This window comes from Periplaneta americana, chromosome 1, assembly GCF_040183065.1.
Source record: "Periplaneta americana isolate PAMFEO1 chromosome 1, P.americana_PAMFEO1_priV1, whole genome shotgun sequence".
Lineage (NCBI taxonomy): Eukaryota > Metazoa > Arthropoda > Insecta > Blattodea > Blattidae > Periplaneta > Periplaneta americana.
The window spans coordinates 47,183,158-47,197,125 of record NC_091117.1 but is presented as its reverse complement, the minus strand read 5'-3'; the positions used below and the strand labels follow the sequence as shown (position 1 = coordinate 47,197,125).

General features: G+C 34.7%; 1 protein-coding gene across 1 annotated transcript in view; it reads left to right on the top strand.

The window, feature by feature from the left end:
• mmd (disintegrin and metalloproteinase domain-containing protein mind-meld) overlaps positions 1–13,968 on the top strand; it is a 1,174,763-nt gene that overhangs the window by 1,082,586 nt on the left and 78,209 nt on the right. Inside the window, exon 20 of the mRNA XM_069819516.1 lies at positions 1,543–1,695. Coding sequence (XP_069675617.1) covers positions 1,543–1,695 — 153 coding nt within the window. The remainder of the gene's footprint in view (positions 1–1,542; positions 1,696–13,968) is intronic.

Below are 13,968 nucleotides of genomic sequence, written 5' to 3'. Positions count from 1 at the left end.
AAAAATAAAAATGGATTTTCACCAAAATGAAATTATAATACATTAAACATAGAAAAAAAGGTATGTTGGAAATTTGTAGCATTTTTTACATTGTATTCGTCATAATAAGATATAAATTACTGGCTATGTCCAGTGGCCCCTGAAATCTAAATACTAGCTGTATAAATTCCAAGAGACATGATAATGATGATGACAACAATGATGATGATGACGATGATGATCATGATCATGATCATCATTATCATATTAATTACTCAAGTAAATATCCTAAAAGATGATGGTAATAATAATAATAATAATAATAATAATAATAATAATAATAATGTATCTGTAGAATATTTCTCTGATACACACAGGTTTCCTCAATCTAAGATACAGTTCTTTTTTCCTCCCAGGTATCTTGGTCCAGAAAATTTCCCTGTCCCTCTTCTTCATGCTGTAACTTACTCCATCAGCCCATGTAGGTTGTGGCCTTCTATGTGTCCTTCCAGGTGGAACAGCAATAATAATAATAATAATAATAATAATAATAATTACAGTTACAGTAAAAATAACAGTAACAATAACAACATAATAATAATAATAATATAATAATAATAATAATAATAATAATAATAATTGAAGGGCACCAGCGCAGCTCAGGTGGCAGCATATCTGGCTGCTAATCTGGAGCTGTGCTCGGATGTGAGTCCGGTTCCCTCTTGGGCTGATTGCTCTGTTTGGTTTCTCCTATGTTTTCCCCCAAAAATTGTAATCTTGTAAAATCTTGACTTGTTTCACATGTTAAAGCTTCAATGCTAATGTAAGACCTATGGAATACAATAAATGAAACGAAAATGAAAAAAAAAATGAATGTCAGGTAATTCATAGCGATTCCTGGACCTCAACTCACCAAATTCCATTTCATTATCATTATTTCATTAATGCTAAATAATTCAGTAGTTGATACCGCGTCGTTAAATGAAATAAATAATAATATAATAATAATAATAATAATAATAATAATAATTTAATCAGTCAATAGATGGTTTTTTTAATAACTCCGTACTGGTAGTAATGTTTCTCTTCCAGTGAGATTTCTAATTTGCCAAAATATAATTCATATTTGTACAGTTTTTGATAAGGTAATCCAAAACATAAATTAATACTCAAGCTCTGCTCATTCTTTTATTAATTTTAATAGCTCTATTTGAGTTTGAATCAGGTTAAAAAGTGTTGAGACTTGCTCAGACCGCTATGCTATAGGATTTAGAGCATTAAGTTGCTTTATACACGTTTGATGACGCACTGTGTGTTCTTCTTTGAAGTTCTGCACGTGTCTTTTGGAGTTCTGCACCTCAGTACAAGTCTCTTAACGAGGCAGTAACTGTAAAGAAGATAAATTCTTTGAAAGAAGAATAATACAAAATAATTTTTTTTAAAGTTACAAAACAAGTTTTTGTGTCCATATTTGATGGACTTTTAATATTAGGAAATATTATTTTGCTCTACATTTCTTTTCTTTCTTTCTTTTTTTCTTTTCTGTTCTAATTTTCCTCCCAGAAGGAAGAGCACAATGCCGAAATATGACCCACCGTATGTGAAAAAGCCCATGGTGAAGAAGTACGCTGGCAAAGGGCCTAACCATAATCCAGAGGAAGCTGCAATGGAAACTGTGAACAAGATTCTAACGTTCGGCAGCATGCCTTCTTATAGGTAAGAAACAAACAATACCCGTCCCATATACACACATACATACACATACACATAACAACGACAATTGCCTATAGAGGGGCACACATAGATTTTTTTTGTTTCCGATGAATTGAAGATCAGGAACATACTTTGAAAATTATGCTAAATGTTTTCCATATTTATCATCTTGTAGGAAATGTTAAATATTTGAATACACAACTTAAGTATCTTTTTATCCGTCGTCGTCATCATCATCATCATCATCATCATAATCTACCACTTTTTACTCTCATCTTTCTTCTTCTTCTTCTTCTTGTTCCAGATTTAGTCTTTTCAATCTATTCTAACTGTATGTAATTTTGAAACTAATCTCGCCATCATAATTATAATCATCTCAGTCAGTCAACAACAACTTCTACCTCTCAGTAATTTAAAGATAGATATTGCAGTCATCATCATCATCATCATCATCATCATCATCAACCATCATTATCACTGTCTTTTTGATCATTGACCAATCAACAACTTATTCAATCTATAAATAATTTCGAAATTAATGTTACTACTAAACAATCACCATCATCATCATCATCATCATCGTCATCACCATAGCTATCATCAATCATTCAATGACTTTTTCCATCTCTAAATAATTTCAAAACGAATCTTACCACCACCACCACCACCACCACCACTACCATAGAGGTCTGCATCAGCCGGATTTAGTCGGATAAAGCAACAGCCCAGGTGGTTCAGGACCCTACTAAGCTGTGTCCATACCCGATTGGGTATGTGCCTGCCTGAACCCGTCCGAATTCTGACTTCAAATCCAACTCAAACAGTACTGCGTTCTGCAAGCAGTGCTGAGAAATTATTTCACATTACAGCATTATGACTGTATTAATTTAATAATCTTTCCCCCTCACTGTAATGCTTTAAATGTTTTGTTAACAATTCTCAAAAGAAAAATTTTAAATGTGATATAATTCAACTATAGCAATGCAGAATACGAATAATTCTCTGTATTTTGTGACCAACTTGACCTCATTTCCTGGTATTTTTTGAGACTGTTTTCCAATCTTTCTTTATCCTATATGAGCAGAAATTTCAAAAAAAGGGATTCACAAATTTGTATTTCTCAACTTGAGATTGTAACGCAGTACATGCTTACATTTAACATATTAAGTGAATCCTAGGATGGCAGTTTTGCCTTTGTCTACTGAAACAAAACTGATCCAAAATTTTGCTTTTTACCCTTGAACTAGGGTTTGGTACGGAATTTAATTCTCTTGTTTTAAGTCTTTCTTGAAGTTCAGAAGGCGGAATCTCAGCGTGGCTAGACATGGTCACAATATTGTTACTAAAGAAAAGCTCAGTTCTAAGCGAGTGGAACCTTGGTGGAGTTCTACACCTAGATCCGGTAGACCTTGCAGGTCCATACTGATCCAGACCCTACTGCAACATGAACAATATGTGATGTCAAAGTGTGTCTGTACTCTCGTGCAGCTTGAGTCATTTCTTTGCTAGCACACGAAATCACACCCGATTTAACCCAACTGATGCAGACCTCTGCATCACCATCACCACTACCCCCACCACTAATCACATAATTAAAAAGTTAGTAACATGTTCCGATTCTAAACTAATTCAAAATTAATTTTATAATAACCAATCACTCAACAAGATCTTCCATCTCAAAATACTTAAAAAAATGGTCACAGTGATAATCACTGATTAAACAACAAATTCTTATGTCTCTAAATAATTTCAAAATTGATCTCGAAATCTTTTAATATGTCTTCCAACAAAATAAAGGAATCGAAGTCAATCAGAAAGTAAGAAATTTAGTCAAAAATCTAACTTCTTCTTTTTTCTACATACATTCTTTATTTTCAACTTAAATTTTATTTATAGAATTGGACTGATTTTATCAGGTTGTTTGATATGAAAACAGTGAAGAAATATTTGTTATTATATATCATTATACCAATTATCAGAATGAAATATCGCAGTGCTGTAAAAATATATTTTGAGATATTCCTCAAAGCGTTTTAAGCATTCTTAATATCGATGTATAGGAATTTTTCCTAAAATACCTGTATTAGAAAAATTTTCTTCATATCTAGTACTTTTGGTTCAATTTATTCGGCAATGACGCACATGAAATATAATGAACATTCAAGGACCTTCATTTGGAAAGAAAAAAAATAACACAAATCGGCTTTAACATGTTTACTTTTATTTTGTTTTTCACCTAAGATAAAGTGGCAAATGAATAATTGGTGTAGGCAATATGAGGTCTTACCATTATACAGAGTGTTAACTAATATGTGGAAAACTTGTGGAGAATGGATAGAGGATCTAAAAACAACAAAACAGTTAATGTAAATGTATAGTCAATTTCTCTTTGTTTTTTTTTTTTTTTAATAACGGATACTTTTTAGTTCATATATATTTTCCTATTAAATCTTTATTTTTACATCTTCTTTTACAAAGTCTATACTTAATTCTACAGATAGTGCTAAAAATGGCCACTATGAGTTCTAATACAGATCTCCAAGCACTGCATGATGGACTGTCTTACTCTCTCCCATATTTCAGGTTTCTGTTGTATCTGCTGACATCCTTCTTCAATATACTGGTGAAGAATTTATATATTCTTAATAGGTCTTGAATACACAATTGCTTTTAACTGTTCCCATAAGTTAATACCCAATGACTGAGGCCAGGAGACTATAATGAGTAGATCCTTTTTTTTTTTTTTTTTTTTTTTTTACAAGGCCTACTGATTTAATAAACATGATCTACTAACGCAAGAACTAAACCACATGAAATAAAAAGTAACCTGTAATTAAAAAACAAAGCGAAATTGACTATGTACTTGCATGAATATTTTTGCTTGTTTTTAGATCCTCTATCCATTCTGCAAAGATTTTCCACATATTAGTTAACATCTTGTATGTGTTTCTTATCTTTCGGAGAAATTGATAATTAAATCGTGATTATATATTCAGCAAAATCTTTTGAATCTAGAAACTATAACACGAAAAAACTTTCCTTTCTCGTTTTAACAGCTTGTAGTATGGCTAGTAAAGATCTCGACCATATCTGATACAAAAAAAAAGATCACAAAAGACCATATGGCCGGGTGCACACAATAAAATGTGACGTGATGCAGCATGGCGTGACGCGACGTTTTGCTTTACAATGCCTCGTGACAGCTTAACATGGTCTGCTCGCGACAACTGATTTGCTGGCTGTGAGGGTTTGGAAAACTGGCGTAGGCTGAAAAATAGCGTCAATGAAAGAAAACTGTATATGAGAAATTCTATTCTATTTGGTTTATTATTTCCCAAGGATGCCTAAAAATCTCTCTGATTGAAAGTGTCTTAAGGTACGATCACACGTCGCTACTTTTGCAGCGCTGCAGTACAAAAAACTGCGCAACTTTCGTACTGCGACGTGTGAACAACGGTGCAACCCGAAAAGTAGCGGCTGCCGAACCTGCTGCCCGCTACTTTTCCATGCTGCGCGCAACTTAAAAGTAGCGACGTGTGAACAGGGTTCTCAGGGTTGCACCCGCAGCATTTTTGATATCGGTTTTGTTGAAACTTTTGCTGCGGTTGCAACCAGTGTTACCACCCAAATGTGTCAATGATACTTTTATTGTTTGGATATATTTTAATGTTAAATGTGATGAAAATAAATTATTTGTAACAGTTATTAAATACACAACACAGTCTGAGCATAATTGGTAACGATATAATTCATTTTTTAAATTTTCCGTAGCGTAGTTCGAAACAGGAGGGTTGCCAACATTGATTACGAGAATATATTGTTGGTTATCATTTAAGTATATAGGCGTTTTTAAAAGCTTTATAGTAAAAATAATGTCAATTTCTGAATACTAGATTCGACAGAAAAGCAAATAATAGATAAGGAAGCTTTCGCATGAGTTTCTTAATAATGCGAACATAACCACAAAATGTATATTGAGAAGTCAACACGGAGATGGGAACCTGCAGCATGACTGCGGCTGCAAAAGTAGCGCCTTGCGTGTGAACAGACTCGCAACCTCCAGTTGCAACTTTTGCAGCACTCGGGTTGCGCAGCACGAAAAGTAGCGTGCAGCGCGCTACTTTTGGCTTACGTGTGAACACGACACGCAACTTTTGCAGCTGCAGTATAAAAGTAGCGCTGCAAAAGTAGCGACGCGTGACCGTACCTTTAAAATTAAATACTACTAAAGTAATGCACAAACGTCATTTTTATGACTACTTCACGACTGACAATAAAGAAAAAAAAAATGAAATTAATAATGAGTGATGGTATAGAGCAGAGAAGCAGGCCTACTATAAATTATTATTATTATTATTGTTATTATTTATTATTATTATTATTATTATTATTATTATTATTATTATTATTATTATTAATAAATTATTATTCACGTGGTGCTTTCATCTCTTTTGCAGTTTGTCACATATTTTTAGAAACCACATTATTGTCGTGATATTGTTGAAAGATTGTACAGAACGTATCTTTCCTGTACTAAAACAACTAATTTATCCACATCAAGCTCCATTATGAATAATTTGCATTACATAACAATAGTATTTGTAGATAGTGAAGGCGTGCAATCATAGCCACTACTAACACATGCGCAGTATGCTGCAGGTATCAGACTGTCTCCTCGCGATGAACTTCAAGCAGTTATTCGATGTTGTCTCTTCGTGTCTCCTCTTGTCTGCTTGCGACCTTCGCACCGCGTCTGATTCTGTGTGCATCATATCATAAGAAATCAATGGGAGACAAGTACCATCAGACAAAATGTCGCGTTGCGTCACGCCGCATCTGATTCTGTGTGCACCTGGCCTAAGTGCTTATAGGTATTCATCACTCTCTCTTAAAGGATTAATGGTTACTAGTTCTAAACTCTAACTTGAGACGCATGGCCATTGTCCACCAGAAGCATTCATTCATAGTTTCTGCCCAAGGGCAGATTTTTCAATGCATATCCAGCATACTCCAATCTTCCCTCTCCTTCCTCTTGATCTCCACGTATGATTCATTATATCTTAATGTTACCTATCAACTGATATCTTAGCTGCCAGCGTAGCTTAGTCAGCTGAGGTGCATGTCTGCTGATCCAAAGTTGCGCTCAGATGTGGATTCGATTTTTGCTTGTGTTGATTATCTGGTTGGGTTTTATCTTAGGTTTTCCCCAACTGTAAGACGAATGTCAGGTAATCTATGGCGAATCCTCAGCTTCATTTCACCAATACCATCTTGCTATCATCAATCCCATCGACGCTAAATAACCGAGTAGTTCATACAGTGTTGTTTAATAACCAAGTAAAAAACATCTTTTTTTGCTCCGAACTTTATTCCCGTTCACCATTCTTTGCAGTGCTATCCTTGAGTAGGCTGTTTCTTCTTAGCCAGTGACCCAGCAAATAGTTCTTTAAACAGTCTGATTTCACAATGATACTGGTATATCATTTGAAGCCGTTAATGTCTTTTAATATTCACATCACTTTTAAATACTGATTTCTATAAATAAAAAATTATGTTATATTAGAAATGATTACAATTTATACGAATAGCTATTTCATGTGCATTTTTGCAGAATTTGTAAACACACTAACATGAACCATACAATTCATTAATCAACTCAGACATCTTACTTTTTGGGATCATGTAGAATTTCTTTCGTGTGCAAAATTTAATCTCTTTAACTGAGTGCGTCCATAATTTAATTTATGTGTGTTTTTTAAATTATAGTTCAAGAAAGTAAACTGCAATGGAGCTTCGATTTTATTGTCATTAATTCGTTTTACAAAACTGCGAGGTTATTGAAATGGCAGTAATGGAATCACTTAAACCCATGTTATAACGACAATTTGTCCAAAAATAAAATTATTCACATAACTGACATTTCCAGTTTAATATTTGAGGAGAAAAATTCGCTCCGGCACTGGGATCGAACCCGGGTCCTTGGTTCTACGTACCAAGCGTTCTGACCACTGAGCTACGCCGAATTCAATCCACAGCACCAGACCGAACTCTCCTCCGGTGTTTCCCTTTGTGGCCTGACTCCAAGTTAGGCATATATGTTGACGTTTTATGTCCAAGTGAACAAGGGGCACACTCAACTGAGTGACTGTTTGGCCGGGATTCCGCAGTTAAGTGCACAGTAATCTGTAAAGAAATATGCACTGTTAGCTATGACAATATTAAAGATTTTTTATTAATTTGTCCTACAGAATAATATCTGTAATATTGACAATTAATATTTGAGGAGAAAAATTCGCTCTGGCGCCAGGGATCGAACCCGTGGTCAGAGCGCTTGGTACGTAGAACCGAGGACCCAGGTTCGATCCCTGGCGCCGGAGCGAATTTTTCTTCTCAAATATTAATTGTCAATATTACAGATATTATTCTGTAGGACAAATTAATAAAAAATCTTTAATATTTCCAGTTTAGATTATAACTTTGAATAAAATTATATTTTACAAAAAATATGATCTCTTAACATCATCACTTTGCTTTAGTTGAATAAAAAATTATTAAATCCATTACATTTATTATAAAATTTAATATGATGAAGGATGGATAGAACAGAGAAAAATTCTGTCCGGCACCAGGACTTTAACCCGGGTTTTCAGCTCTATGTGCTGACACTTTATCCACTAAGCCACACCAGATTCCACGTCCAATGCTGGATCGAATCATCTCAGTTTAAGTTCTTTATCATAGTGCGTTGGACATTGTGCCACTGTCACATATTCTGTATCACAGTACATGAGGGTAGGCCACTAAAGGGAAAACTGAGGGAAATAGAACTTAAACTGAGGGGATTCGATCCGGCATTGGAACTGGAATCCGGTGTGGCTTAGTGGATAAAGTGTCAGCACATAGAGCTGAAAACCCGGGTTCGAGTCCCGATGCCGGACAGAATTTTTCTCTGTTCTATCCATCCTTCATCATATGGTAACGCAGAATTCATGCACGGAAATATCATATGTACTCTGGTACATCATAATAATAGAAGTTTAAGTTAAAATCGTCATTAAAAATGTAGAATTAAATGAACATCAAATCGCGTATTTCCATGAGATGCCGTGTTTGTTTATCAACTTTTATTTTAAAATCAACAGCCAACATGCTGCCAGATGTATGACTGGATGCTTGAGATTGTGCAAATGTCAGTCATCCAGGAGAAATGTACTGGTACATTTTTAATAATTTATTTAACGATGCTGTATGAACTGTGCAGTTTTCGATAGCTAGATGGGATATCTGGCGAGATGAATCCGAGGATTCACCGTGAGATTACATGACATTTTCCTTACAGTTTGGGAAAAACTCGTAAAAAACCAATCAGGTAATTGACTCAAGTGGGATTTGAATCCACACCCGAGTGCACCTTTGGGTCAGAAGTCCCACTTGTTAGCCTTCTAATTGTGCCAGTGGCTTGAGGTATTATTATGATCCGGAAAAAATGAGGCTTAGTAGGATTTCGCTGAAATATAATTTAATGATAATTAAGTTTGGATAGTTTGACTCCGTGTATAGTTGGTATAGTTCATGTATTTAGTTAGTATAATTTTTGTGTTCAATTATATGATTTTGTATGTTTTAGTTTGAATAGCTTGACTCCGTGTATAGTGGTATAGTTCATTATTTAGTTAGTATAATTTTTGTGTTCAGTTATATGGTTTTGTGTGTTTTAGTTTGAATAGCTTGACTCCGTGTATAGTGGTATAGTTCATGTATTTAGTTAGTATAATTTTTGTGTTCAATTGTATCGTTTTTGTGCGTTTAGTTTAGATAGTTTGTGTGTTTAGGCTGTACAATTTATGTGTGCAATTGGTATAGGTTTTTGTGTATTTAGTTTGTGTGTGAGTTAAGACTATGTATGTGTTCAGTTTGTGCAATTTTTTTCTTTTTTGTTTTTATCGTGTGTTTAGTGTGGACAGTTGTGTTCAGATTATAATTTATGTGTTCAGTTTGCATATTTTTTGTGGATGTTTAGTTTGCATAATTTATGTGTTTAGTCTGTATTGTTTTTCGTGTTTAGTTGGTATAATTTGTTCATATGTTTAGTTTGTAAGTGTATAGTGTAAGCTCTTTTGGACTGGCTCCCCAAGTGTAGTAGACCTTCAGCTCACCCTACACTCTCCTGCAGGAGGCCGTTGCCGTTATGGGATTTCAGGCTTTTCATATTTCGTATAATCACAACAATTGTAGTTGAAGGTGACGATAGTCGAAGTTCCACTGTATAAACAGAAATGTCATTCATATCATGATAAAGAAACTAAATAAAATTTAATTGAAGTTTCTTTTTCTCCAGTATTGTGCAGAATGATAACCAATTGATTTTTTCCCTTTTGGTAAGAATTATATAAAGATCCTTATGTGCATATGTAAGGGATACATATGTGTTTTTTCTCATTTGTCTTTGATGTTTAGTTAAATTAAATTTTGCATTTTCAGTTTCATTTTTAAAATCTTCTATTTCTTTCATCTTCAGTATTAAATCCCACTTATATGAAGAATTTCATTTCTGCCAATTCACTTTCCTTTTCTCGTATTTTATTTAATATTTTATTTTCATTTTCATATAATGGAATGGGTAGGAACATCGCCACTTAGCAGAATTTCCTTATGAAATTTTCTTCCCAATATTCGCCATTTCTTTAATGCTAACATAAATTTTTATCATAACACTTAATCCTGTTTCTTCATAATTATTATACAGGTTGGATGGTAACCTCTGCACGAAAATGAAACTGATAATAGATCAAGAGGAGAGATTTAAAAAATTGAAATAAGATTTTTCTGTAACATTCACCATTTTAGAGGAAATCATTATGTTTCTATGAAACATTTTGCAACATCAATAACTCTACCAAGCAGGGTCTGAACTCCTTACCTTCCCTTCCTCCTCTGCTGCTGTAGTCAGTCAATGACGTGCAACGCAAAATTTATTTTAATGATTTTCGCAATTATTCAATTTAACATATACATCTTGATTACACAACTTCTAACACTTTATCACTTCGGAAACGTATTATTTGTCTTTCTTGTGTTAAATTTTAAATTACCTTGTTAACATTTATCAGCCTGCTATCAGCCATCTACAGAACTGGTTGTTGCTGGTCTTGGCACCTTTTGTTTGTGTTTGTGTTTCACACAACCCCACAGGAAACACAAACAAAAGGTGCCAAGACCAGCAACAACCAGTTCTGTAGATGGCCGATAGCAGGCTGATAAATGTTAACAAGGTAATATAAAATTTAACACAAGAAAGACAAATAATAGGTATTCAATTTAAATTCATGGCTAACAGTTTGATATGCAAAAAGAGATTCAAGACATTGACCGTTCAGATTATTTTTACTTATCTGCTTGTATAGCGATCAGACATTTCTCTCGGGCCATTACCACAATAGAATGCTGGAAACATTGGGTTAAGACTATTTTTTTCCTACTTAACGGTGCTTATCAAAGGAAAAGTGTAATAAAAGTTTTGTTACATTTAACACGTATGATCACCTCTTAAATTTTGGTGTCAGTCACCTTCCACCCTGTACAGTAGCATGCAAATTAATCCGAACAACGTAATTACTTATGCAAAAACATTCAAACGGGATAAAAAAAAAAAGGATCTAAGACATACCTCAGTAATCTATGTGGCCTCCCTTGTTCCTAATAACAGCTCTGAGACGATTTGGCATGGATTACACTAATTTCCCACAAATATTCTTCGTTTCTTCATCGCGAAACCATACACCAATGAGGGCAGAAATCATCTTCTCCTTTGTATAACAATCCATTTTTTGCATTCTTCTTTTGCAAATTGACCACAAGTTCTCAATGGGGTTGATGTCGGGTGAGTTGCCTGGCCAGGGGAGTACCTGAATATTCTTCTTGTTGAAGAATTCTGTAGTTTTTCGAGACGTATGGCATGGTGCCAGGTCTTGTTGGAACACACCTCTGCCATCCGGAAATGATTTTTGCAGCTGGGGTACGATTCTGGTTTCCAATAAGTAAATATATTTGTCAGAATTCATCATTCCCTTGATAAGTATTAATGCTCCAGGCCCTTCATGTGTAAAACAACCCCAAAACATTACTTTAGGGGGGTATTTGGGTGCTTGTTGGAGATGAGCTGCTGTTACTTTTTCGGATCCTTTCCGTACGTATGAAACACGATGGCCGTGGACCTCGAAATGAGACTCATCGGAAAAAAAGTACATTCTTCCAATCATTCACTGTCCAGTGTTGATGTAATTTTGTCCACATTAAGCGTTTTTTGCACATAACAGGGGTTAGCAGTTGCTTCTTAATAGGCTTACGAGCCCTTCATCCAGCTTCCAAAAGCCTACGCCGCACTGTTGTGACTTGAATATTCACCCCAGTGGTAGCCATTAAGTCGACAGCAGTTAGTCTAGGATTTAATTTACTTTTCCTGACAATTAAACGATCATCTGCAGATGAAGTCTTCCTTTTCCGGCCACAGTTTCCTTTTTTCTGGGGTGTGATGGATCCAGTCTCCCTGTATCGTTTTATGATCGAATTAACAGTAGCCAAACCGATGTGACATTCTGCAGCAATTTGCCTCTGTGTCATAGAAGAATGCTCTGCTAATGTTATAATTTTAGACCGTTTTCGTGGAGTTGTATCCATTTGTGAAGATGACAGAATGTACACAGGATTGCAGTATTAAGTCTTCAACACAACTGAAATGCTTATAAGTACAAAACGACAGGCAAAATGTCACATATTATAAAAAAAATAATAACGACAGACCTTCAACAATGGAATTACACGTACTACAGATGTCAATTAAAGTGGTATGAGCAGCTGTGAGGCCAACAATGATAGAAAATGTAAAAATATGTCGTGTTCGGATTAATTTGCACGCTACTGTATATAGTCTGTTGTAACATTCAATGACAAGAATAGTAGTGGTTCTTATTGAAAATATCCTATTTAAAATTCATTTTTGCATAGTATTTTCATGCAACACCGGTTATGATTTAAAACATTTATTTTATTCTAATGCCAGGTACTTGACTGTTCATTATTCACCAATATGAGGCCAGTTTTGTACACCAATTTACCTACAGAGTCGTTGTCCAGGATGCGCCATAGGAGGCTGGTCTACACTACACCCTAATGAGATGAGATGAGGTGGCGATTATGTAATTTGTTGGGATGACACAGGGGAACCGGAGCTCCCTGATAAAACCTCTGTGTTACCTGAACAGGCTTGCCCTACACAACTTATAAATCTGGGGTATACTTGGAATCGAACCCGGATCCACAAGATTATAAGTCTTGTGCTCTATCTACTAGACTTATGGCAGTTATGATTTAAAACTTGAATTTTTACTGCTTGTGCTTGATGATAAAGATATTTATTAATGTAAATTAAATGGAAAGTGATACATCTGTTCATTAATCACATATCAGAATATTCTGTATTTGTAAATTATGACATAAAAATACATTTTTATGTTTAATAGTAATGTATGCTTCGACAGCAACTGAATAGTTCATATTATGTAAAATAAATACCTATTAGAGACGAACAAAACTAACTGCCGCTCTCGCTTGCTGTGTTCGCTGCATTTGTCTTTCGAGTCTCAGCTCGTCTCGTCATTCTCGTGCGCTTCGAGTCTCGCTCATCATTCTCGAAATAGCATTTGGTCGGCGTGGAAAGATTTCGTAACTTTGAATAACATACATCATTGAAATAAATAACATTATAAATGTTTAAATGAGACAAAAAAGACAAACCAGAACAGTATCTTAGTTATCAATTGTTCTGGTTCTATTATATAATATATATTATATGGTTATATAAATAGAAAAAAAAATTCTCAAATAAATTTGCATTTCTAGGAAACATAAAACATAATGTTAATATCTTTTTTACTTGAGATTGCACATTTGATCTCAAACATACGAAAAGAAAATTCCTAGCCTTTTAATAAGGGCCTAGTAATTAAATAAAGATTGGGGAATGGATTATTATACACTGAAAGGTAGAGATGATGTTTCAAATAGGCTACTTGATTGTTAATACATATATAACAGTTGCCAAAGTAGATAAAAGTTCAGTCAGGTATAAACAAATGTTGCGATTCAAGGCTGCTTAATGTTCGGAACTTCGGGAGTGATCAATCTCGATGTCTCGGAAAACTCATAAGCAGTCTTTATGTCAATGATGCGATGTATAGAACATTGTTGTGCGGATTTTCGGCTTTGCGGGCGCTGTTA